This window comes from Mytilus californianus, unplaced genomic scaffold (assembly GCF_021869535.1).
Source record: "Mytilus californianus isolate M0D057914Y unplaced genomic scaffold, xbMytCali1.0.p SCAF_1, whole genome shotgun sequence".
NCBI classification, from domain to species: domain Eukaryota; kingdom Metazoa; phylum Mollusca; class Bivalvia; order Mytilida; family Mytilidae; genus Mytilus; species Mytilus californianus.
The window spans coordinates 95,045,850-95,073,493 of record NW_026262581.1 but is presented as its reverse complement, the minus strand read 5'-3'; the positions used below and the strand labels follow the sequence as shown (position 1 = coordinate 95,073,493).

At 31.7% G+C, this 27,644-nt stretch overlaps 2 protein-coding genes across 3 annotated transcripts in view; one reads left to right on the top strand and one right to left on the bottom strand.

The window, feature by feature from the left end:
* The window catches only part of LOC127710717 (uncharacterized), a 132,056-nt gene extending 110,158 nt beyond the window's left edge, over positions 1-21,898 (bottom strand). For both annotated transcript variants that reach the window (XR_007986294.1, XM_052216668.1), the window contains exons 1-3: positions 21,830-21,898; positions 11,816-12,135; positions 7,568-7,903 (exon numbers count right to left, since the gene is read on the bottom strand). Coding sequence is in view for 1 of the 2 variants with exons in the window: in XM_052216668.1 (XP_052072628.1) it covers positions 7,572-7,903; positions 11,816-12,125 (642 nt within the window). In the remaining variant the exon portion in view is untranslated. The remainder of the gene's footprint in view (positions 1-7,567; positions 7,904-11,815; positions 12,136-21,829) is intronic.
* A 205-nt stretch (positions 21,899-22,103) lies between these two features.
* The window catches only part of LOC127710426 (complex I assembly factor ACAD9, mitochondrial-like), a 53,060-nt gene continuing 47,519 nt past the window's right edge, over positions 22,104-27,644 (top strand). Inside the window, exon 1 of the mRNA XM_052216257.1 lies at positions 22,104-22,411. Within this exon, the coding sequence (XP_052072217.1) occupies positions 22,172-22,411 (240 nt within the window). The 5' untranslated portion in view covers positions 22,104-22,171. The remainder of the gene's footprint in view (positions 22,412-27,644) is intronic.

The following is a 27,644-nucleotide window of genomic DNA, read 5'->3' as shown; positions in this document are numbered from 1 at the left end:
ATAAATATCCTACAAGAAATGTAGGCATCAGTTTGCGTAAACAATGTATTTTTCCATAAAATTTTTATTTCCAAGGAACATAACTCCTGCCAAAAAAAAATTAAATGCAAATTGAAATTATCCAAGATCTTGGTGATATCAACCGTTAATTGCAACAGAGAACAATAATGTAACGTTAAGGTGGTACCTAACACTCAGGGAGATAACTCTGTAAAAATCAGCTAAACGTTTTAATTACGTTGTATTGTTAAGGAAATATTAAGCTTCTCAATGATCAAAATTAGTGTTTGTCAAACTGCTATATAACCAATGAAATATTTCTGATAAAGTGGTTGGTTCAAATTTTGTGAAAATTTTATATTTTTGTCAAAGGGTCAAAGTTAACATTTTGTCCAAATTTTATGAAAATTAAACGAGCCAAATTAATATTAGTCAAGGTGTTGGGTACCACCTTAAGTGGTGTTCAGATAACAAATCAAAATATTTGTCCTCAAGTTACCAAGAGAACAAAACAGGAGGAAAATTGCACTTTTTATAAACATACTGAAAAAATTTCTTTTTATGAAATGAAAGTATGCTATTACATACATATCATATAAGTATCATTTTTCTACAAGCTACCTCCCCTTTCAAAATTACAAATTTTTGTGTATTTCTAGAATATATCTTAGTATCATTAAAATAGAATATTTAAGTAACAGCCGTTCAAAAAAAAAAAGCTGCACCAGGCGCATGAGGAGTGCAAGGAAGGGGGACACTTACTATGAAATGAGTGGTAGGGATGTGCAACTGGAATATGTGACTATTTCAAGCTTAGAAATATATGATGAAGTAGAAAAATTAAGATGAAATATATAAAAAGGTTGCTGATTAAGTCAGATTTCAATATTTTTTCACTGTTGCCATTAAACCAAATATTTTAATTGTTTTTGTCATAAAACCATTTCTTAAATTTAGGATTTGGTTGAAATTCCAATTTTTTGCTGTAGGAAACCCCATAACATAATCTTTCATCAAAGAGAAAGGGGCTTTAAACCATAGAAAGAACTGCATATGCAGAAAATAAATGAAACAAAAGACTCCCAAGAAGCCTGAATCACTCACTTGGTAAAAAAATGCCATTTTGATATGTATTTTACTGTTATTGCAATCAGTTGTGTCTGCTTACATGTAAATAAAATTAAGTGGCATTTCTGTAGAGCTTGTGTGTGTTGGTAGTTTGTGCCACAGGATTGTGTATGCGTCTAGTGTGGGTTATAGCCATAGGTTCTTATACCACAGCTGGCTAGCATGCTTTGCAGGTGAAAAGAAAGCTGAGTGAGTAAGTCTTTTTGCAAGTACATAGCCTCTACACTATTCAAGACTTCTGCAATGCCTCCTCGCGACAGCACACGGTAACTAGGGTCCAGCATCCTAGGCATAATTGAAGAGGATCTCGGAGCAGCAAGGGCCCCAGAGATGCAGTGTGTAGGACCACCGTCGCGTGGAAATGCCCTTGCACTCATCAACCTTGCCCCAGCTATGGGAAAATAATTTTTTTCTATTTACTGTTACTCCCCATCTATCATAGTTTCTGCAAAATGTGCAAACATTGGTAAAAATCATCTTTCAAGGGCAATAACTCCTCTAAAGGGTCAATTGACAATTTCAAACCATGTTTTACTGCTGTGTAAATCTTGTCTTGCTAAACAATTTTGCTATAAGTCGTTGCTCTGTATCTATCATATGTTCTGCTAAATCATAACATGGGTAAAAATAGTCATTCAGGGGCAATAACTCATATAAGGAGTCAGTTGACAATTTCAACTATGTGGGTAGTTTCGACTTATTTGTAAATCTTATTGTATTTAACATCTTTTCTAATTACAATTATCTATTATGGTTTCTGCAAAGAATGTTAGTAGTTAAATGACAATTTTCACCATTGTGACAGATCTAAAGATTTTATGCTTAACAATTTTGCTGTTTACAGTTTTTCTTTATCTATTATGGTTTCTGCAAAAATGGGGACAAAAAGAAAATCAGCTTTCAAGGGCAATAACTCCTATAAGGGTTCAATTGATGATTTGGGTCATGTTGCCTAATTTGTAGATCCAACTGTGCTGAACATTTTTGTCTTGAAACAATTTTTCTATCTTTTAAAGTTTCTGCAAAAAAAAAAATAAAAAAATAAAAAAAATAAAATAAGAATGTGTCAAAGGGATACAGACCTTCCTGCTTGTAAATAAACAGCAAATTCAGCTAATTTCCATAAATTCATAAAATAAAACTCAAAATCAGTGAAAATGACAAAATTTATCTGTGTTTGGTGGTATGAGCATCATGTATGAGTTTCATAACACATTGTTGTGGTAAACTAAAGTTAGAGTGCAGAAACAGCAAATTTAGCAATTTTTGGATTTATTAAGGTGGTACCAATCACCTTGACTAAATTTAATTTGGCTCGTTTAATTTTCATAAAATTTTGACAAAATATTAACTTTGACCCTTTGACATAAATATAAAAATTTCAAAAAACTTGAACCACACACTTTCTAGGAAAATTTTCATTGGATATATAGTAGTTTGACAAACACTAATTTTGATCATTGTGAAGCTTAAATTTCCCTAACAATAGAACTTGATTAAAACGTTCAGCTGATTTTTAAAGAGTTATCTCTCTGTAGTGTTATGTACCACCTTAAGGGACATAACTCAAGAAGGTGAAAGTGGTTGAGACAAATGAAAGTTAGAGAAAATGGAAAACAATTTTGGGACTAAAGAACAGACAAGGATAAAAATTAATGCCCTTGTCACCTAACAGTGGGGGTCTTAAAATCCATTTCAAGGGCCAAAATACATATAAGGGGTCAATTGCCAATTTTGTCTATGTTGACCTGTTTGCAGACCTCCATTTGCTGAACATTTTTACTATTAAAAGATTTTTCTATCTACTATAGTTGTTACAAAAAAGAGTAATCAAAGTGCTTGTAAGCACTGAAGAGTAAAGATTGCTTTAATTTATTAGTGGAAGTAAAATTAAATATTGCATTGTATAAAGCATTGGTTGTTGTTGATTCAACTACAATTCCGGACAAAGGAAGATAACTCCCATTTTTAAAGATGACTTTAATAATGACATCATTGATATTTTTAGAACGGATTTAGATTCCTGCACCTTGCAAAAGTTATGTAATTTTATTGACAAGTATAACATCATTTTGTAACTCTAATATCAGAGCATATATTTCATTGATAAATTTCTGGAAATGTTCATGGATAGGATGTACAGAATGTTATGATCAATGTACTATATTTTGTGTATCTCAAAAAGTAGTGATAAACCTTGGAAGATTTAGATATCAAGTCAGTACCATAGGGTTTTGATTGCATTTCATGCAATCTTTACCCAAAAATCATCATTCAAAGGCAATAACTCCTTTAAAGGGTATAATGACTATTTCTGCCAATTTGATTTTTATGTAGATCTTATTGTTATTGTTATTGTTATTGTCATTTTTACTTTTTAAAAGCCTTCTCTTTTTGTTATTGTTTTGAAGATAATAACAAAACTAGAGGCTCCAAATAGCCTGTGTCGCTCACCTTTGTCTATGTGCATATTCAACAAAGCACACTCTCCAACATTGTCGACAAGAAAAAAATTCATGACATAAATCTCTGTTTTGTTGATCTTGTAATGCTGATCATTTAGTATGTTTAGTTTATCTCTATCTTTTTCATTTCTTGCTCAAAACACAAAAGAGGGTAAACAAAATTCTCATTTAAGGGCCATCACTCCTATAAAGAGAATACTCTACTAACTATATCGCAAAATTTGACTTGTTAGTAGATCTTGCCTTGCTGATCATTTTTGTGATTTAAAGTGTCTATTTATCTATAATAATTTTTATCATATAAGGCAAAACGCAAAAAAATGGTAAAAATCGTTATTAAAGGGCAATAACTCCAATAAGGAGTTGTCAAATGATTTCCTCCATTTGCCTTAATTGTAGATATTGTTTTGCTGATCATTTTTGCTTCTTTAAGTTTTTATCTATCTATGATAATTCATAAGATCTAAGGCATATATGCAAAAAATTGGTAAAAATGTCATCAAAGGGAAATAACTCTAATAAGGAGTCTGCTGATCGTTTCAACCATGTTAGACTTGTTTGTAGAACTTGTCTTGCTGATCATTTTTGTAGTTTAAAGTTTTTCTCTATCTATTATAGTTTTCAAGATAATAGGCAAAAATGAAACAAGAGGCTCTCAAGAGCCTGAATCCATCACCTGTTAAAATTTTGGTTAAATCTTTCATCAATGATTATTTTTGCTTTTCAATACATATTAATGAGCGGCTAAAAAATGCCACTTAAATGTTCATTGTATCTGTCATATTTTCTTCAAAAGCAAATAAATGCATTTTACGTATATGTTCCATTTTAGCCATAGTTTCTATGTTTCTTGACGTACAAGGAAATAAAATACAAAATTTATACTAGATTCATTTCTTTTTTTAAAGTTAAAAAACATAAACAACTTGTGTATAATTGTCCTTAAAGGGCAATAACTTCTTAAGGGGTCAATTGACAATTTTGGTCATACAAAACTTTTTTGTAGATCTTACTTTGTTGGACATTTTTGCTGTTTACAGTTTATCTTTATCTTCAATAATATTCAAGATAACAACCAAAAACTGCAAAATTTCCTTAAAATAATCAATTTAGTGGCAGCAACCCACCAATGGGTTGTTCGGTTTGTCTGAAAATTTCAGGGCTGATAGATCTTGACCTTTTAAACATTTTACCCCATGTCAGATTTGCTCTAAATGCTTTAGTTTCTGAGATATAAGCCAAGAACTGCATTTGACCCCTATGTTCTATTTTTAGCCATGGCGGCCATGTTTGTTGATTGATCAAAAATTCGGATATAATCATAAACTAAATTCCTAAAGGAACATTTATTTAAAGTTAAGAAGTATAAGCACAATAGTTTCAGAGGAGAAGATTTTTAAATGTTAGCAAACTTGATGAACAAATTGTGTAAAATTTTCTTTAAAGGGCAATTACTCCTTAAGGGGTCAATTGACAATTTTGGTCATATTTACTTTTTTGTAGATCTTACTTTGCTGAACATTATTGCTGTAACAGATTATATCTATCTATAACAATATTCAAGATAATAACAAAAAACTGCAAAATTTCCTTAAAACTACCAATTTAGTGGCAGCAACCCAACAATGGGTTGTTCCATTCGTCTGAAAATTTTAGAGCTGATAGATCTTGACCAATTGAACAATTTTACCCCATGTCAGATTTGCTCTAAAAGCTTTAGTTTTTGAGATATAAGCCAAAAACTGCATTTGACCCCTATGTTCTATTTTTAGCCATGGTGGCCATGTTTGTCGATGGATCAAAACTTCCAACACAATTTATAAACTACATACCCTAAGGAACATTTATTTAAAGTTTGAAGGTATTTGGCCCAGTAGTTTCAGAGGAGAAGATTTTTTAAATAGTTTATGACGACAGACGACGACGGACGCCAAGTGATGGCATAAGCTCACATGAGGCCCTTTGGGCCCCGGTGAGCTAAAAAATGGTAAAATTTGTCATTTAAGGGCAATAACATCCAATAAGAAGTCGTCTGACAGTTTTGACGTATATGGACAATTGGTAGAGCTCCACATTCTGAACATTTCTGTTTTGTCAGATTTTCTCTATTTATAAAGGTTTTCAAAATAATAGACAAAACTTGCATTTTACCCCTATAATCTATTTTTACTCATGTCGGCCATTGTGGTTGGCAGACAGGGTCATCGGACACATTTATTTAACTAGATACCCCAATGATGATTGTGGCCAAGTTTGGTTGAATTTGGCCCAGTAGTTTCAGAGGAGAAGAATTTTGTAAAAGTTAAAAGACGACGACAGATGATGGACGCCAAGTGATGAGAAAAGCTCACTTGGCCCTCTGGGCCAAGTGAGCTAGAAAAGAAATTTGTAAAAATAAAATATTTTAGGGGCAATAACTCCAAAACAGTTTGTCAGATTTTCCTGAAAATTCCATAGTAAGTAGATAAACCTTGACCTGTTAGTCATTTTCATCATGTCAGTTTTGTTCTATTAGTCATTTTTATCATCATCATGTCAGTTTTGTTCTAACAGTTTTAGTTTTCCAGAAAGCTAAACACTGATATTTTCTACAAAATTCACATTTTAGGGGCAATAACTACATAAAAGGTTGTCATATTTTTCTTAAAATTTTAAAGGAGACAGACCTTGATCTGCAGATAATTTTTACTGGAGCTTGTTTTGCTGTCACTGCTCTACTTTAAGAGATATAAGCCAAAATATGATGGATCAAATCCAAGGAAATGTTTTTTTAATCTAGATTTCCTAATGAGCATTCAGGTAAAGTTTGGTAATATTTGGCCCAATAGTTTTATAGGAGCAGATTTTTTTTAAAAGTTTACAACAACAGATAATGACAAAGGACACCAAATAATGGCAAAATCTAACATGACCTTTTAACCCACATTCTGTATGTGCCTGTCCCAAGTCAGGAGCCTGTAATTAAGTTGCTGTCTTTTTTTGCTGTTAATCATATTTGTTTTTTTTGTTTATTGCTTTGTATAGTTACCGGTAATTCTTGTGTTATGCTTCTGCATCACAGTCCCAGGTTAAGGGAAGGGTTGGGTGTCTACTAACATGTTTAACCTGGCCACATTCTGTATGTGCCTGTCCCAAGTCAGGAGCCTGTAATATCAGCGGTTGTCATTTGTTGCTGTATATCATATCTGTCTTTTGTTTATTGTTTTGTACATAAATCAGGCCATTAGTTTTCTACAAGATTTGTTTTACATTTGTCATGTGAGGGCCTTTTACAGCTTGCCATGGGGTATGGGATTTGCTCATTATTGAAGGCCTTACGGTGACTATAGTTGCTAACATTCATATCATTTGGTCTCTGGTGGAGAGTTGTGTCTTCTTATTTTTATAAATGAAAATATTTCTTATGATACACGTAACAATATTGGAAAGACTGGATTTGTTGATTGTCTGAAATGATTGCTTACAAAAGGATCTGGAAGGATGAAATTTACTGACTACACTATATGCATACATAATTTGATATGCCTTTGATTATAAGTACCTTATACAAATATTTGTGACAACCAAGGATTCAATAAAAGTTGGGAGAATTAAATTTTTCCAAATTGAATATACAATGCATTTGCAAATAAAGGTGAAAAAAGTTATTGTCTTTAACAGTCAATATGCTTATGTGATAACAACCTCTACAATCTTAGCTATATCTATTTTAATTTTTGCCACATGTTTGCCTAGAAATTCAGTAAATTTGTTCCTAAAGTATTATACATGTAGAAGCATACTGACCAGTCATACATTTTGACAAAATTTCTAGTGTATGACTGCATAGCAGATTAATGATTGTAGTATACAGGATTAGATGGTTTTTATTAGGCAAGCATATACAAAAATGTATTTTTAAATATCTATAGCCAATTATACTTGACAATGTACTCTTTATGAATCTTTTTTTACTAAATCTATCAAATTTTTACCTATTTAAATTTTTTCAAGAGCATCCCATATTTTTTCTTCATGAATAGATTCAGATGTGTTCTTGTGCGCAATAAAAAATATCTCCATAAGTTTTTCAACTGTTGCACTATGTCCAAGTTTATTCCTCCATTTAACAAGAAGGTCATGGCATGCAGCCTCTGGAGCCCGTAAATGTTTATATTCAATGTGTTCTACATCTACTTTGGAAAATCCTAGACATGTTCCAACTATCTGTAAATGTGCTGGTGTTATAGCCTTACTAAAACACAAAAGGTCAATGTCTTTTAAATACTTCCCTCCTTTGTCAGATGGCATTCTGTCTCCAATCCAATCCTCTGAAAGAAGATCATAACTGTTATTTTAAACATGATATTCAACTTTTTTGTTATCGTCAAAACACTTATGGTGCAGTAGAATGGTTAAATCATAGAAATAGATGCCAAGTTAAACAATTGTAGAGATTTTCAAACAATTTATCATATGAGAGGGCAGAAGCATGAACCCCAGGAACAAGCCTAAAGTTCACTGGACAGGGTTTATGGTTGCAGAATTTAATATGGTTTAGGGGGTGGTTATCTGAACCCTTTATTGATATATTTAACAATTTATGATTCAAATGAGTCGATGGTTTCTGTAAAGCACTTAAGAATATAAAACATGTTTAACCCTGCCGCATTTTTGCGCCTGTCCCAAGTCAGGAGCCTCTGGCCTTTGTTAGTCTAGTATATTTTTTTAATTTTAGTTCATTTATATGTTTTGGAGTTTAGTGTGACATCCATTTTCATTGAACTAGCACACAATTTTATTTAGGGGCCAGCTGAGGACCACCTACGGGTGTGGGATTTTCTCGCTGCATCGAAGACCCATTGGTGGCCTTCGGCTGATGTCTGCTCTTTAGTCGGGTTGTTGTCTCTTTGACATATTCCCCATTTCCATTCTCAATTTTATACATGTAAGGTATAGGGGTGGGAACAGTGTTCTAGATATTTCACAACTGATGATATGTGTTTATTATGATATGCAGGGAGTTGGGCATGTCCTCATGGACCAAATCTATGGCAAACTAGAAAGGTTATCAAGATTATTGAGACTATACAGGATGGGGATCTGATTTATTTTAGACATTTAACTATTTATTATATGAGGTGGTAGGGCATCACCCTGAAATTCAAACCTTTCATAATGCAATGAAAAGGGTTTGCCATGGCAAGCTAGAATAAATTTATAGTTTTGGGGTGGAGTCATAAAAGTTCCATTATTTGACCATGAAGATCAAAGGTGAACTTCAATGTTATGTGAGACATTGTCTTTAGGTGCTTCGTCTATGTGGCATATTTCAAAAACCTGTCAAAGGATAAAAAAATGCCCTCCGCCTGCAGCAGCTGGATACAACCGCAGAGGTCAAATTCTGAACAGATGGGGCAAGTATGGATACAATATTCAAGCTTGATACAGCTCTGATTTTGGATAGTGATTAAATATTCGACACATTATAGATTTCTGACACAGAATAAATGTGGTCAGATAACTTAAAAATTTGAAATGGGACATTTAATCTTCTTAATGGTCCAATATCCAAAATCTAATTCCATGGTTAGATTCAGCATATAAAAAAAAAACATGAATTCAAACAAAGTTTAATTTTGGACCCTTTGGACTTTAATATGGACTTATTTGAAAACAGGGCACAAAATTAAAAATCTGAATGGACAGTTAGATTCAGCATATCATAGAACCACCAGAATTCAGTTTTTGATGAAATCAAACAAAGCCTAATTTTGGACCCTATGGACCTCAATGTAGACCTATTTAAAAATGTCCAAATATCCAATATAGTAATACATGGTAAAAACATCAAACAATTCAAGACTATAAATTAATCCTCATTGAAATTGGTTAAAAGATTTGTATTCATTTTCAATTGAAGATTTCTTGCTGTTGTGCAATACTTTGCTGTTACGAAATACTTAGTAAATCTGTTTACAAACTAAATATAATAATTTACACACCCTGTTTGGTGTGTATCTCCTGCCATATCAGTATTTGTTGTTTCTTTATATAGATCAGAAATAATTTATGTTAGAACAAGCTTAGCCAATAATAGAAAAGTCTTCTATGGTCCCTATTTGGCCTCTAGTTTCTTAACAATGAAAGCCATAACCCACAAACTCGACCCCAACCTTCTGTGTGTGGTATGGAACATTGTGGTACAATTTCATAGAGATCCATTGACTAATACTTAACTATTTGTCCGGAAACCAGAAAAACTTTGTACCCCTCCCCCTTTTTTGCCCCTTTTCCCCTGAACAGTTTGAGCCAAAGCCCCCAAAGTCAAACCCAACCTTCCCTTTGTGGTATGGAACCTTGTGGTAAAATTTCATAGAAATCAATACACTTATACACAAGTTATTGTCTGGAAACTAGAAAAATGCCTTTTTGGCCCCTTTTTGACCCCTAATTCCTAAACAGTTGAGACCATAACCCTCAAAATCAATCCCAACCTTCCTTTTGTGCTATTGAACCTTGTGATTAAATTTCATAGAGATCCATTCACTTATACTAAAGTTATTGTCTGAAAACCAAATGTTTTCGGACGACGACGACATGATAGCAATATACGAACGCAAATTTTTTGAGGTCGTATATTTTTATACGACCGAAAAAAATATTTTTGGTTTACAGTTTCTACCTATTTATAACAGTTTTAGAGATACAATGTAATAGGAAAACACATTAAAAAAAATCTTCAAAAATCATCTTTTAAAGGCAACAACTATTGTGAGGTGGGTAGATCTTGACATTCTGATTATGAGCATATGTATTTTTCTTAATCTGTTATGATTTTTTAAGATATAATACAATTAATGCCTTTTATCCTTGTGTTCTATTTTTAGCCATGATGGCCACTTTGGTTCATTGGCAGAAAAATGTGAACTTTATGCTAGAAACCCTAAAAATCAATTATTTTGAAGGCATTTATTTTGAGATATTTTTCAAACAAGGTGTTAAAAGATGCAGAATTGTCTAAAGTACATTTGTTGATCATAGTTTTGAAATCAATTAGTTATGTTTTCTCTTATTATGAACATGTATAATAATTTTACAAACGAAAGTGAACCAACGCCTGGTAATTCTGTAGTAAGGTAGAGTCCCTGAAGTGGATACCTCGGGTATGCAGGGTCGTTCTCTTTCAAAGAATACACCGCAATACACAACAAATGAATATGGTTACGTTATGGACCTAACCAAGGAAGATTACATTGACCTCACAACAAGCAGCAGCGATGTAACAATTTGTCTAGATGAGCTACCAGAACAGTTATGGGACAGACACGTTTTTGTACATTCAATTTATAACATTTTCAGCTAAGTCATTAATAAGATAGACTTTTATACTTAAGCATGCTCGATGTATTATTTGTATCCTGATGACGGTGCCCTAGGCACCGAAACATGTCGATAAATAAATTTTCTGCAGCAGTGCCTAAAGTGTTGTTGTTATAAGACTTTTTACATGTATAATAATTGTTTACAATTCATTTTGGTCATGTTGGTTGAAATATAGAGCAAATTTCTGAACAAAAAATAATACTTTTGGTTAAATCATGAGAAATTGAAAACGCTCTACAACAAAAATATAACAAAATAAACAATAAGCCTTTGACAATTCTGCTTCTTTTGGTACCAAGTTGATGAAAATCTCACCAGAAATGTCCCCACAATTTTTTTTTTTTTAAATGTAGTTTTATATGAAATATATAGTGAAAAGTCACAAGTGACGAATACTTTTGACCATGTACTGCATGTACTGCAGGACGAAAATATGTTTGATATGAATATGAATCCTGTTTTGTAGAAGACCAACATGCTGAGATGGGTTTTTAATGTGCAAGTTCACAAGTTGACAGTTCTCAAAGGAACATCCAGTAGCAAATTAAATGCATACATTGTATTAAGGATGAGAACATGTTAATGTGATATAAAAATGAATCCTGTTTTACAGAAACCAACATGTTCACAAGTTAACAGTACTCAAAGGACATGTCACCCTACCCTGATATGATATTCTGACTATGGCAAACCAGTCTTTGCTTAACTCATGAATGCATGGCGCCTTAAAGAGAAGCAAATAATACCGATAATAATATTATAACTAAACTCTTTGGTTTGATGCAATGAAATGTATGATAGATGATATTACATTGCTTTAACAATTATTTGTTTTTCGTAAAATCATATATACCTACCAATTTTTTCTTCTTGAATTATCTCTACTTTTGTATCCTCTATTTGTTGTGCTATATCTTTGTATGAATCATCTTCTTTTAAACACTTGATGAATACTTCATATCCTTTTTGATGACTTCTAATGAGGAGTGTAACAAATTCCCTATTCTTATCTTTTTGTGTTGCTCTTGAGTTTATTTTTTCCAAATCATCTAAATCAAAAACCTCATCTTCAATCATTTGATCTAATATACTGTCAAGCCTCAGATTTTCAATAATATTTTTATAGTTTTTCTTAATCCTAGAAGCATCTTCTTTCTTCAGAGGCATGGTATTTGTTCTAAATAAAAAAATTCAATTCAGAGCCTTGAGTGAATAGCTTATTTAAACAGTTTAGCAGTACCTATAATTGAGGTATTTTTCACACACTGCAAGTTATTTAGCACAAATTGCAACTTATTTACATTAGTTAATAACTGTAATTTCTGTAATAACATTAGCTTTTAATAAAGCAGATATTATGCAAATAGCAATTCTAAAAGTCACAGTATTTAACTGTTTTGTAAGTACAAAGTTTGTCAATATAGAAACAAGATCTGCTTTTATTTATCTTAACAGATCTTGTTTCTGTTTTTACAAAATTTGGACTTTCAAAATTGTTCAATACTGTGACATTTAGAATAGCTATTTGTAAAATATCTGCCAACCATTCAGGGCTTGACATTACCATTTGTCCAATTGTCCTGGACAAGTGGACATCGGCGTCAAATAAGTAGAATCACCATATTAGTTGTCTGATGGTAAAAGTGAAAAATCCATGATAAAAAACATATCAAACTTTCAAGACTTACAAATGCCTAAAATATGAACAATTCTTTTATAGATCAATTGAAATATAAATTCAATTTTAATCATGGTATTTATGATTAGTTTATTCATTGATTGACATGTTGTCTGACTGAAGCTTTCATATCAAAAGAGATAAATCCTGAGCGATCCAGGTTGCTGGAATCATGACATGCATGATTGCCATTCCATTGCCCTAATGTCCACAACATATTTTGACCAATCATGATGTCAAATGGCTTCATACGTTTTCAATAATTCTTTTATTTGTTCTACATGTAGGCTTAAAAGCCTTAATTGCATGAGATTTGATTAACAATGAATTGTAGATATAATCATGATAATTGCATAATTATAAAAGAGTGCACACACAGAAATGTCTCGCCTGCTTTACTACCATTGATTTTATGTTGATAGCCCTAAATATAAAGCTTTACTACAAATATCACATTAACTTATCATGATCCAAGAAACTGAGGTCAAGGTCAGATAAACCAAGCCAGAAATACCTGTACAGCTTACAATCATTCCATACATTGAATATAGTTGACCTATTGCTTATAGTATACAAGAAACAGACCAAAATGTGAAAACTTTATATTGACCAATGAACCATAAATATGAGGTCAAGTTCAGATAACACTGCCAGACAGACATGTACACTTTACAATCATTCCATGGATCAAATATAATTGACGTATCATATATAGTATCTAAGAAACAAACTTAACCACAAAAACTTATCATTGACCAATAAACCATGAAAATGTGGTCAAGGTCAGATAATACCTGCCAGACAGACATATAAACATTGAAATCATTCCATACACCAAACATAGTTGACCTATTGCTTATAGTTTAAGAAAAACAGACCAAAACACAAAAAACTTAACCTTGAGCAATGAACAGTCAGGGGTACTACTTGTACAAGTTATTTTTATCTACTTGAAGAAGTAAATAATAATATACTCATATAAGTAAATTTGTTATATTCATCTTTTCTTATAAAGTTTGAATAATCTCCCCTTAATTTTCTCAAAAAATTTACTTGTATTAGTAATTTTTTTTACAATCCCTAAAATTCTCCAGTTTTGGGATGTAAATTCATGCCTTTAAACAATCTTTCTCTGGTTAGAGTTCAATGTTTCATCTCATTAATTCAACAGAGAAACTAATTGAGCAAAGATCTAAAGTATTTGCAAAAGGCCTTCAAAAATTGCCCCTTGGAGACTTGTAAATGAGCAGGGTTTTGAAGATAACAGACAAATGAGAATTTCATTGTCCATGAAATTACACTTTAAAGATAAGTAAAGACATCTGCAATGGACAGACAATTAAAAATTCTAGTAGAGCAAAGAAGTCCTGAGAAATTCAAGAAAAGAAGATAGTATGACTTTTTTACCTGTATAAGTAAAAAAATCTGAATGTCTAAGGGACATAACTAAGCCATTAAATTTTTTTACCTATACAAGTAAATAAAATACACTTGTATGAGTATCTTACAATTTTACTTATATAAGTATATTAATATTTACTTCTTCAAGTAAATAAAAATAACTTGTACAAGTAGTACACCTGACTGATGAACTGTGAAAATGAGGTCAAGGTCAAATAAAACCTGCCAGACTGATGTGTACATCATAAAATATTTCCATACACCAAATATAGCTGACCTATTGCATACAGTATTAGTAAAATAGACCAAAACACAAAAACTTAACTTTAACCACTAAACCATGAAAATGAGGTCAAGGTCAGATGACACCTGCCAGTTGGACATGTACACCTTACAATCAATCCATACACCAAATATAGTAGACCTATTGCTTATAGTATCTGAGATATGGACTTGACCACAAAAACTTAACCTTGTTCACTGATCCATGAAATGAGGTCGAGGTCAAGTGAAAACTGTCTGACAGGCATGAGGACTGTGCAAGGTATGCACATACCACATATAATTATCCTATTTCTCATAATAAGAAAGAAATTAAGATTACAAAAATTCTAAAAAAAAAATTTCAAGTAGTCACTGAACCATGAAAATGAGGTCAAGGACATAGGACATATGACAGGCGGAAATTTCATAACATAAGGCATCTATATCTATATTTAAATTTTTTATGTTGTGTATATACGTTCCCCTCAAAGTGGATTTTTCTTTAAAATATGTTTTTTACTGATAATTGAAATATACACTAGTTTATTTAATTTTTTTACTGCTAGAGAATATTATTTTAATGAAAAGAAGTATGGCTTTGATTTATTTGCTGTACAAAATTCTTTTGATTGAAAAAAAGAATTTCTTAGTAGACCATGATTTAAGAAATGAATGTTGTGATTATAATCAATTTGTTGCAGATTGTACCTGTTAAACAACAATTTTAGAAAAAACAAAAACAAAAAAAACAACAGAATGATTCATGTACCGGTAATACATAGTTTAAAAAATAAGATGCAGAAATTCAGGACAGATAATCCCTTGTGACTGTAATATAGAACCCTAAAATTTGAATTCTAGATATCAAAACATTTGGCTGTACCTGGTCTAAAACTAAAATTTGTAAAAAAACAAGAAAGTTAAAAGATTTATTTTTGATGTAGCATTCTTTATTCAGTTACAGACAAATTCATATAACTCAACAAATTACTCCTTTCATCATGTAAGCTTAAAGCCCAAAGTGTCACTGTGCACATAATCAATATAATGCTTGTGTTAAACCTATACTTCTTTATTGTAGTGAAGTTTGGTCTCTATATACATGTATGATTAAAGATATTACAAATCTAGAGTAAAAATATTGGTCATTATATACCATTAAAATTCAGATTAAATTTGCAAAAACTTTAATTGGAGTAAATAAAACAGCTGTCAATTTAGCAGTACTAGCTGAACTTGGTATGTATCCAGTTTTTATAGAAGCTTTAAAACTGTCAATTGGCTTCTGGTTGCATGTGATAAAATCTGGTAATAATTGTTTACACATGTACTTAAAGATGTATATAGTTCAAACCTGCAAATAACCAATGGAATTGCAAAAAAGATTGAACAGTTACTTGCTACATGTACATTAAATTTTTCACGTTTGGGAAAATCATGATACTATTTATAAAAGGCGTTTATTATATGCACTTCATAACAAACTTAATGATAGATATCTGAATTATTGGAAAGAAAATATTTTTTGTGATGATAAAACATTGCAGGGTAATAAGCTCAGAACTTATAGACAGCTTAAAGAAAATTACAAATTGGAAACCCATTAAAAATGATTTATTGTTAAGTATTGACAGAAAAGTAAAAGGACATTTTGCCAAAATTCGCATAAGTAATAGTGTTCTTAAAATTGAACAAGGTCGACACACTAAAACTTTGATTTCTATAAAAAAGTGAGTTAAGAGATAGGACATTGACAAGTCTCAACAAGAGGCTCTCAAGAGCCTGAATCGCTCACCTGTATATCACAGAGGAGAAGATTTTTAAATGTTAGCAAACTTCATGAACAAATTGTGTAAAATTGTCTTTAAAGGGCAATAACTCCTTAAGGGGTCAATTGACAATTATGGTCATATTAACTTTTTTGTAGATCTTACTTTGCTGAACATTATTGCTGCTTACATTTTATATATATCTATGATAATATTCAAAATAATAACAAAAAACTGCAAAATTTTGTTAAAACTACCAATTCGGTGGCAGCAACCCAACAATGGGTTGTTCGATTCGTCTGAAAATTTCAGGGGCAATAGATCTTGACCAATTAAACAATTTTTACCCCATGTCACATTTGCTCTAAAAGATGTAGTTTTTGAGATGTAAGCCAAAAGCTGCATTTGACCTTTATGTTCTATTTTTAGCCATGGCGGCCATGTATGTCGATGGATACAAACTTTGGATACAATTTATAAACAAGATACCCTAAGGAACATTTAGTTAAAGATTGAAGGTAATTGGTATAGTAGTTTCAGAGGAGAAGATTTTTAAATGTTAGCAAACTTGATGAACAAATTGTGTAAAATTGTCTTTAAAGGGCAATAACTCCTAAAGGGGTTAATTGACAATTATGGTCATATTAACTTTTTTGTAGATCTTACTTTGCTGAACATTATTGTTGCTTACAGTTTATATATATCTATAATAATATTCAAAATAATAACAAAAAACTGCAAAATTTTGTTAAAACTACCAATTCGGTGGCAGCAACCCAACAATGGGTTGTTCGATTCGTCTGAAAATTTCAGGGGCGATAGATCTTGACCAATTAAACAATTTTACCCCCATGTCACATTTGCTCTAAAAGATGTAGTTTTTGAGATATAAGCCAAAAACTGCATTTGACCCTTATGTTCTATTTTAGCCATGGCGGCCATGTTTGTCGATGGATACAAACTTCGGATACAATTTATATACAAGATACCCTAAGGAACATTTAATTAAAGTATGAAGGTAATTGGCCTAGTAGTTTCAGAGAAGATTTTTAATGTTAGCAAACTTGATGAACAAATTGTGTAAAATTGTATTTAAAGGGCAATAACTCCTTACGGGGTCAATTGACAATTATGGTCATATTAACTTTTTTGTAGATCTTACTTTGCTGAACATTATTGCTGCTTACAGTTTATATATATCTATTATAATATTCAAAATAATAACAAATAAAATGCTCCGCAGGGCGCAGCTTGATACGACCGCAGAGGTCGAACCCTGAACAGTTGGGGCAAGTATGGACACAACATTCAAGCTTGATACAGCTCTGAATTTGGATTGTGATTAAATATTTGACACAGCATAGGTTTCTGACACAGAATGAATGTGGTCTAAGAACTTAAAAATTTTAAATTGGTCATTCACCTATTATGGTTCAATATCCAAAATCTAAATACATGGTTAGATTCAGCATATCAAAGAACCCCAAGAATTCAATTTTTGATGAAATCAAACAAAGTTTAATTTTGGACCCTTTTGACCTCAATATGGACAAAGTTGATAACGGGGCCCAAAAATCAAAAATCTAAATACATGGTTAAATTCAGCATATCAAAGAACCCAATATATTCAATTTTTGTTGAAATCAAACTAAGTTTAATTTTGGACCCCGATTTGGACCAACTTGAAAACTGGGCCCATAATCAAAAATCTAAATACATGTTTAGATTCAGCATATCAAAGAACCCTAAAAATTCAATTTTTGTTAAAATCAAACTAAGTTTAATTTTGGACCCTTTGGACCTTAATGTAGACCAATTTGAAAACGGAACCAAAAATTAAGAATCTAAATACACGGTTAGATTCGGCATATCAAAGAACCCCAATAATTCAATTTTTGATGAAATCAAACAAAGTTAAATTTTGGACCCTTTGGACCTCAATGTGGACCAATTTAAAAAAGGGGCCCAAAATCCAAAAACTTAATACACGGTTAGATTCAGCATATTAAAGAACCCCAAGAATTCAAGAATAAAACCCCATTGAAATTGATCAAGAAATAAGCAATTTATACGGAGTATCTTCTTTTGCACAATACTGTGCAATTGAATATTTCTTGCTATTGCGCAATACTGTACAATTGACAATTTCTTGCTATTGCGCAATATTGTGCTATTGGATATTTCTTGCTATTGTGCAATACTGTGCAATTGAAGATTTCTTGCTATTGCGCAATACTGTGCAATTGAAGATTTCTTGCTATTGTGCAATACTGTGCAATTGAAAATTTCTTGCTATTGCACAATACCTATTATATAATAATTTACACATCCTGTTTGGTGTGTATCTCCTACCATATCATTATTATTTGCTTTTAAATATTAATCAGAAATAACCAACTTAAAATGGAAAATTTTAAAAGAAAAAAAAAGGAAAAAAAGAAAAAAAAAGTAAAAAAAAATCCCCCCCCCCCCAAATTTTTTGAACCCCCTTATGATTCATCACCCCCAAACTCAATCCCAGCCTTCCCTTTGTGGTATGGTACCTTGCAGTACAATTTCAGAGAGATCCATACACTTGAACACAAGTTATTGTCTGGAAACTAGAAAAATGCTTATTTTTGGCCCCTTTTTGGCCCCCAATTCCTAAACGTTTCGGGCAATTACCCCCAAACTCAATTCCAGCTTTCCCTTTGTGATATGGAACCTTGTAGTACAATTTCAGAAATATCCAAACACTTACACACAAGTTATTGTCATGAAACTAGAAAAATGCTTGTTTTTTGCCCCTTTTTTGGCCCCTAATTCCTAAAATTTTGAGGCAATTACCCCCAAAATCAATTACAGCCTTTCCTTTGTGATATGGAACCTTGTGGTACAATGTCAGAGAGATCCATACACTTACACACAAGTTATTGTCTGGAAGTTACAAAAATGCTTATTTTTGGCCCCTTTTTGGCCCCTAATTCCTTAACTGTTGGTACCATAACCCCCAAAATCAATCCCAACCTTCCTTTCGTGGTATTGAACCTTATGGTAAAATTTCATGGAGATCCATTCACTTAAACTAAAGTTAGAGTGCGAAAACCAATGTGTCTTCGGACGATGCCGGACGACGACGACGCCAACGTCATACCAATATACGACCAAAAAATTTTCAATTTTTGCGGTCGTATAAAAACTGCAAAATTTTGTTAAAACTACCAATTCGGTGGCAGCAACCCAACAATGGGTTGTTCGATTCGTCTGAAAATTTCAGAGCTGTTACATGTAGATCTTGACCAATGGAACAATTTTACCCCATGTCAGATTTGCTCTAAAAGCTTTAGTTTTTGAGATACAAGCCAAAAACTGCATTTGACCCCTATGTTCTATTTTTAGCCATGGTGGCCATGTTTGTCGATGGATCAAAACTTTGGATACAATTTATAAACTAGATACCCTAAGGAACATTTAGTTAAAGTTTGAAGGTATTTGGCCCAGTAGTTTCAGAGAAGATTTTTGAAATAGTTTACGACGACAGATGACGAAGACGGACTCCAAGTGATGGCATAAGCTTACATGGGGCCCTTTGGGCCCCGGTGAGCTAAATAATGATAACATAGAGGCCTGCAATTCATAGTATTGCTTGGGATTTTACATGTGTTTAAGAATAAAAAGAAGCATCTTTTATTCCAATTATATGCCCTGTGAAGTCCAATGGTGAAGAGCAAATCAAAGTGCTTGTGAGCACTGAAGGGTAAAGATTGCTTTCATTTTGCAATTTTGTGAATTCAAAAGAAAACATTGACTTATAATTAGATAGGAAAATTAAAAATTTGAGTTGGAGTTATCTTCCTTTGTTCATAATTGTACATTTGTAGTTGAGTCTATTCTTATAACAGATTCATACACCATGAATTACTTATGTAATTTTCAATAAAGAAAAGTTTTTCTTGACAAGTATGGTAATTCAAATACCATTCATATTGTAACTTGAATATCTAAGTATAACATATCATTAATAAATTGCATGACGTTGATTGGAAAGTATCTAAAGAATGATCACTTCACAACATATATCATTTTAATTAAACTCATAATCAAAGGTAGTGTTAAATCTTGGAAGATTTAGACACTGTCAGTACCATAGGGTTTTGATTTCATTTCATGCAATCTTCACCTAAAAACAAATCATAGTTTTAGTTTAACCAGCCAAAGTTTTATGGAAAATTTAACTAAAATCTGGGCTATATTGTGTTTCTATTCCGTACGGGATTGAAGAAAAATGCAGATTTTCAACATATGTAAAACTGCGATATTTTTTCATATGAATAAAGGAAAGATTTTATTTTATATCTTCTTCAAAAAATATCATTAGATGTGTATTATTCTGAACCTCATTCCTTCCCGTAATATACGACGATTTCTATAAAAAAAAGAGTGTTTTCATAATTTTAAAATATGTTAGTGTTTTTATTCGATATACGGGATAGAATGAGGATCAGTATATATAAGAAGGTTTCTATTAAGAAAGTGTCTTTTTATGTAAAATACGGGATAGAATGAGGATCAGTATATATATAAGACGATTTCAATAAAAAAGTGTCTTTTTATATTGAATACGGGATAGAATGAGGATCAGTATATATAAGACGATTTCAATAAAAAAGTGTCTTTTTATATTAAATACGGGATAGAATGAGGATCAGTATATATAAGACGATTTCAATAAAAAAGTGTCTTTTTATATTAAATACGGGATAGAATGAGGATCAGTATATATAAGACGATTTCAATAAAACAGTGTCTTTTTATATTGAATACGGGATAGAATGAGGATCAGTATATATAAGACGATTTCTATAAAAAAGTGTCTTTTTATGTAAGAAACGTGTATCTTATTACGGGATAGAAAAGAATCAATAATTAATCTATATAAAAGTTTATGAAAGGGTTTTCTTTGGGGAGATGTTATAAAAAAAAGGGGTAAAGATATTTTTGGGGGAAAAGAAATATGAAAAAATCAATTTGTGATGCGAAATACGGGACAGTTTAAACTATCCCGTAATTGTATACATACAATGAAAACATTATAGTATGAATAAATGCAATCAATATGGTATAATCTATATATCGGTTTATTCCGTAATAAAGTTTATTTATAATACTCTCATTACGAAAAAAAAAACATATTTATTATTAAATTTTTGTCTATATATCCTTTATTCATAATTTCACGCTACACGATATACAACATAAACTATATATGCCATTTCATTCTTTCCCGTAAATGGAAATGACAGGATAGAATAAGGATATAGCTAAAATCTGTAACATAGCCCATTTACTGTAACTTAACAAAGCAAAGTATGTTTATTATAATATGTTCAAAATGCAAAATTAGGGGACAAATAAGAGTGATAGTCCTAATGAATGAACTTCTCGCATCATAACTGACATAAGGAAATCCCAGAAGTAAGATGAAGAGCTGTGATCCAGTATTATCATTGAGAAAATGTCTCTGTATATATATTTTTGTTTGTTTTGTTTTTAATAAATATGAGCTTGTATCTTTCCTGTATTGGGATTTACACCAATAAAATCATTGGATTTGATTTATCTTTGTGATAAAACTGCAAGGGCCCTTCAGGCTTCAGGAAAAAGTAGTTTAATAAGATTACTATAAACAGCAATAAACTATAGGTAAACATCATTGTGACATTGGAGGTAGATCTAGATCACACAGACATTATTCAAAATGGTAGGTTTATATAACATACGTTGAAAAACACCTTTATCTGTCCAACAGATTTTCAACAAGGAAGTAAAATATATTTCAAGAACCGTGAGTAAAAGATGGAATTTCAATTTGTTCGCCTTGAATCTAATTTAGAATGCGATACTATAAAAAAAATTTACTTGTCTTTATTCTAGATATTTTAATTATGGGATTGATACTTAAAAGAAGTATTTTAATAAAAAAAAAAAGAAGTAGAAATCCTTGTATAAATATAGATTGTTTCTATCCTTTATTCAAGTTATATATCTGATTCCCGGGCAGGTTTTGAATACAAACAGGAACCAGTATAAAAAAATATATAAACTAATACAGTAATAGAAATATGTGGTCAAGAACAACTTACATTCTCCCACGGTATTTTTCAAAGGATAAACTTTTTTCTTCTAACAAGCACATTTTTAAGTTGCAAAGTAGAAAAGCAAGCAGCGGTGCTATTCAGAAAGCTGACGATAAAGGAATAACTCAGAGTGAATCACTTGGTGGAGAGTATGTCCAGAAAGCATTAAAACCTAAAACAAATGAACCATTTGTTAAAAATTTATTTCTTGGAAATTTTGATAAGGTAAAAAAAAAGTACCAGGAAAGGCACGGACAGTACATGACTTTCCATTTGCTGCTAGTCCAAATAATTATGATCATGATGATGTCTTGAAAAAAGCTATTTTAATTTTTTTACCGGATTTTTGAAGGAAAAAATCGGTTATTGATTTTTGGATGTATTGTGAGCGGGCGGCTGCCAAACAGTGTCCGTTCATTAGCATGCAAACCCTTTGACGAAATTTTTTCAAATTTAGATATGTTGAACATTATTGTTGTTTCCTGTGACTAAATGAAGGTCAAGTTCATTTTTCACGATTCTAGCTTTTCTCATTGTTGAGTTGTCGACCTTTTAGTAGCCAAAAGTTATACTTATTATATGATTGAGTTATTTCCCTTTGAAAATGTTGAACAGAAATTGTGATTTGCAAATATCATTTTCATTAGATAATAATATATTTTTATTAAAGGATATATTTCATTACATTACATTGTGTAGATAAAATTGTTGACATTGATAGATAAGTTGCAGATCTATATTAGTTTGTGATAAATGAAAGAAAAAATATTGGGAATTATTAATTATATATATGAAGTTTGATTACACTAAGCATGCTAAGTGTTTTTAAATAATTCTCACCAGTTATCAGATAACAAAGCATCTGGTAAATATCTTATCACACAATTATAATTGGAGTCAGGGATTTATTTGAAATTTTCTGTTTCCTAAGTGTTGATGATGATAAGATCTTTAGGACAGTATAAATAAAGTTTGAAATTTACTGTACATATTTTTTTCTCTCTTTATTTTCCTATCATGCCTATTATATCATTAAAAGTTAAGAAAAAATTGATAATTAAATTCATTTAACAATACTGTAAAACAACAATTCTGATCAAGATCCGGAAATGGTTATATTTGCCAGACATGACCAAAACTAAAAGCTACATGTGTTTGTCCTTAACGGCCAAATTTTTTTTTACAGAAATATTTTCGGTCATTTCATCATGTTCATTAAGATTGGGTTCTTTATATTGCCATTTTGCCCTTGTTTTTGTTTTGCAATCCCTTTCCTGTAACCATGGTAACAAAACTGCCACTTCAAAATAGTATGATAATCCTGAGGGCCCTCCTAATAACCATACTAACAGATTAGTGCCTCGGGGAAACATTGGCTAATGATGGCTAGTCACTTTTTACCTGTGTTTTTGATTCACATCTGACAGTCACAGTGATCACAAGCTCAGAACTAATATTATAAAAAATTTTAATTGCCTGACAACATTCTTCATTATTTAATTGCTGAAGCAAGACAATCGTCAATTCTGATTTGAAAACTAAAACTTGATTTAATTTACGTAGAAAAAAGTAACTTTTCAAGATTTTAACTTTTGCGTAATTTACTATGTAATACGCATGTTTGAAATTTTCTTCACCAGATTAGACACTTAATCATAAAAGGCAAAATGATTTCGTGCTAATTAAAGGAGTGCAACTATTATCTGTTATATTCAAACACTTTTAAGGTTATTAAAATTAAAAGTCTGGTGATTTCTAGTCAATTTGATAAACAGAATGAATCCCGGAAATGAATCAGGAATTACTCGTACTTTTAATTCACATCTGACAGAGATCAGTATTATAGTTATACTTTCTGGTTTTAATTTCATCTTCAAAACTGAGAAAAACTTAAGCGATGTCTGAGAAATTTACCATTTTGAATCATTATAATTTCAATTTTAAACTGCTGCATTCCTTAACTGTTTTTGAAAGTTATTTTGAAAAAACTGTAAAAGAATTCATGTAGTAAATGTGACGAAACAGTCAATACAAGTTCGTTGATGGTATGAATCTAGTGTGAATAATTTTGACAGTTTGATTGTGTTTGAATAAATATATATTGTTTTTAATCGAATCATGATTGTTTTAATTGCTCTTAATATTTTATGTACATGTAAGTTTATAATGGGTTTTGATAACTTCTCAATGAAGATCAAAAGTGTACAGCTTTGTTTGCAGCTTGGGTTATCATCTGATCCCCACAATTCTAAAGACAACAAACAAGACAAATACCTGTATAAAACTATATTTTATTGTTTTAACTTTACAACCCATAACTTGATGCGCTTACAATCCATATTGAGCAAAAGCCCAGAGCATCATAAAATTGTCAACACTTTAGAATGTCCTATACTTTCACAATGTCAGACAAATGTAAGAAGTTGAATCAATATTTTTCAATATGATAAATTTTTTATGCCCCCGTCTTAGCAGAGGGGGCATTAAGTTTTACCCTTGTCCGTCCGTACGTCCCAAAATTGGTTTCCGTTCTCTTACTTTAGTTTACTTCAACCAAATGTTATGAATCTTATATACAATGCTTATTACCACAATACACAGATCATCTTTGATTTTTGGTGGCGTCACTTTTACCGTTGTAGAGTTATATTTATGCCCCTTTACAAATGGAAAAATTGCTGAATTTTTTGTTTCCGTTCTCAAACTTTTGTTTGCATCAACCAAATGTTATGAAACTTATACACAATGCTTATTACCACAAAACACAGATCAAGTACGAATTTGGGTGGCGTCACTTTTACAGTTCTAGAGTTGTGCCCCTTTACAAATGGAAAAATTGCTGAATTTTTCGTTTCCGTTCTCTAACTTAAGTTTGCCTTAACCAAATGTTATGAACTTATACACAATGCTTTTTACCACAAAACTCAGATCAAGTACGAATTTGGGTAGCGTCACATTTACCATTCCTGAGTTATGTCCCTTTATAATTTTATATGCAAGCGGGGGCATCATCTGTGTCCCATGAACACATTCCCCATTCATTTTATATCTATAATAATGTAAATGTAATTACAGTCTGTGTGCTCAGAAAAAAAGAGAGAAAAAATACAAAACATTTGCTTCTACTGACCCTGGGCATACCCGGTAGTATACTGTCTTTAAGCTGCTTACTTTTTGTACCCCATTCCATCTTGAGTTGGCATTACAACTACACCATAAGTTTGGATAAGAAAAAACAAAATTCGCATGGCTTTTGTGAATCATACTCGGAAGTTCGAAGATATCTCACAAGCTTAGAAAAAATTTGGAAATGGGCAGAATCCAAACATGTCATACATGTATTTACCTAACCGTATTGCTGCATTTGACGAAACAATAGTCATGATGGTAACATATGTTGAGCAAATTCAGAGCAAACGTTGAACCTGCAATTATTTGCTGTTGCCCAACAAGAACAATTGTCTATGACAGATGTTTTTGTACTCCCACATTATAAGAATATAAAGATTTCATGGGATTTCATCTTTTATATAGCAACAGTTGGTAAGTTATTAACTTCAGTTGGGCAGTATGACTTAGGTATCGACTCTTTAATTTATGCTCGAGATACAGTAAACAGATTCTTATTTGAGAAGAGTTTAATATTGGTGTTCCAGAATTAACACTGCCATATAAGGCTCTCATGGTTCCTTTATTAAAAGCATTTTTCAATTGATTCAGAGATGTAACCTGTATAATAAATATTGAACCCAACGTATGGAATGCATTCCTTGACTATCATGGTTCATTTTTTGTCTCATCCAAAAGCACTGAAGGCATTGAAGATTTTTTTACTGTTTGTCATGTTTGTAAAGACCACACATATTTGTTTGAGAAATTGAGAACACAAACTGTTTTTTTTCGAGGGACTTATGTCATCAGATTTCCTTTAAGACCGTATTTTAACATGCAAGGGTAAAGAGCTTGAAATATAGTTGAGTATGCTTCACACAGAATTTGGCTTGTACAAGCATTTGATCTTGTTGAGGGATTGCAGGATGTAGGAATCATCTTATTCACCAAGCAATTTCTTCTGAAGAATTTTTAGACAACGATGAAACGATGTCTGATCAAAATATGTAAAGTCAGAAATATTGGGAAAATTATTTCTTACAAATATATAACAGTAGAACTCATGGAAGGTGGGTACAGCTTTTACTATAAGGAATGTTTAAACCCATTGATGAACAGTGAGAAGCCCAGAGTTCTGAAAATGTTTTGCACTTTGCATGTTAAAGGACCCTTGCAGCAACTCTTTCTGAGTGGTCCATAATGGGCTGCTGATGTCAAAATTTCTACCAATACACTCATAATAGTCATAACTAAAAAATATACACTAACCTATCAGAACTTCATTTAAACCATTTCATTCAGTTACCCAGTGAAATATTTTCTGCTGATAACCGGTATATGATTAAACAGAATCAAAATTAACTTTGATTCTTTCATAAGAAACCGCTTGAAATTCAGAAATATATCTTTAAATGTACATGTTATGTAAAAAATATCAATTGAAAGCCATTTCCTGTTTCGTCTTTGGCTTTTCTTGTTGCCCACCTAAATTGCCCTAAAATGTATTTGCTCTATTTTAAGAGGTTGCACTTTGTAAATACAGCTGATTCACAAACCACACCTTTTTTGGAGAGATATATTATATTCATAGATATTTTGTTTTGTTTACCTACTGGTTCCCAAGCATGATCTCCAAGTTTCATATCATAGAGACACAACTTAGGAATTTTACCAGTATAAATACTGTACGTTGGATAGCTGACAAATTGAATTCTCAGGAAGACTCAAAGTAAAGGGATGGGTTGTGCAGAATTTTAGTATAAGTTTAAATTCTTAGAAGTTCAAGGCACATAAATGTTCAAAATATGCTGCACATCCCTATGTTTTGATCTTTGCAATAAATAGTAGTGCATATGAACTTTCCATTCCAGGATGTGATTTTTTATGAACCTTTATAGTAAAAGTGGTACAGTTTTATCCATAAAAAGAGTTTGTATGGGAAATTGCTTTGTCTATATTTACAGGAGTGCAACCTCTAGAACGAAAGTGGATTTCCTAAAAATTAGAAAAAAGATAAATTAGATGACAACATTTTACATTTTTTATCGATTAGAGTAAATAAAGCACTCGTCAGCAACAAGAAGCGTTGAGAAATTCTGAATATATAGTTTTGACATATAATCATGATAATTGGCTTCTCCTTTCAAGCCCTTTGCATAAATTGGGTTTTTGAACTCTAAAACTTTCAAATGGATAAGATTTTTGATTGTTTTTATTGTGTATTCACGTAAATACGCAGCTTATCTTGAGCTCTGTTACCAAATAATAACAATTTGAATTTTCTTTGATGAATCATGTTTACATGTGTATATATATTTTCACACATAGGCCCTGTCAATGATAAGAC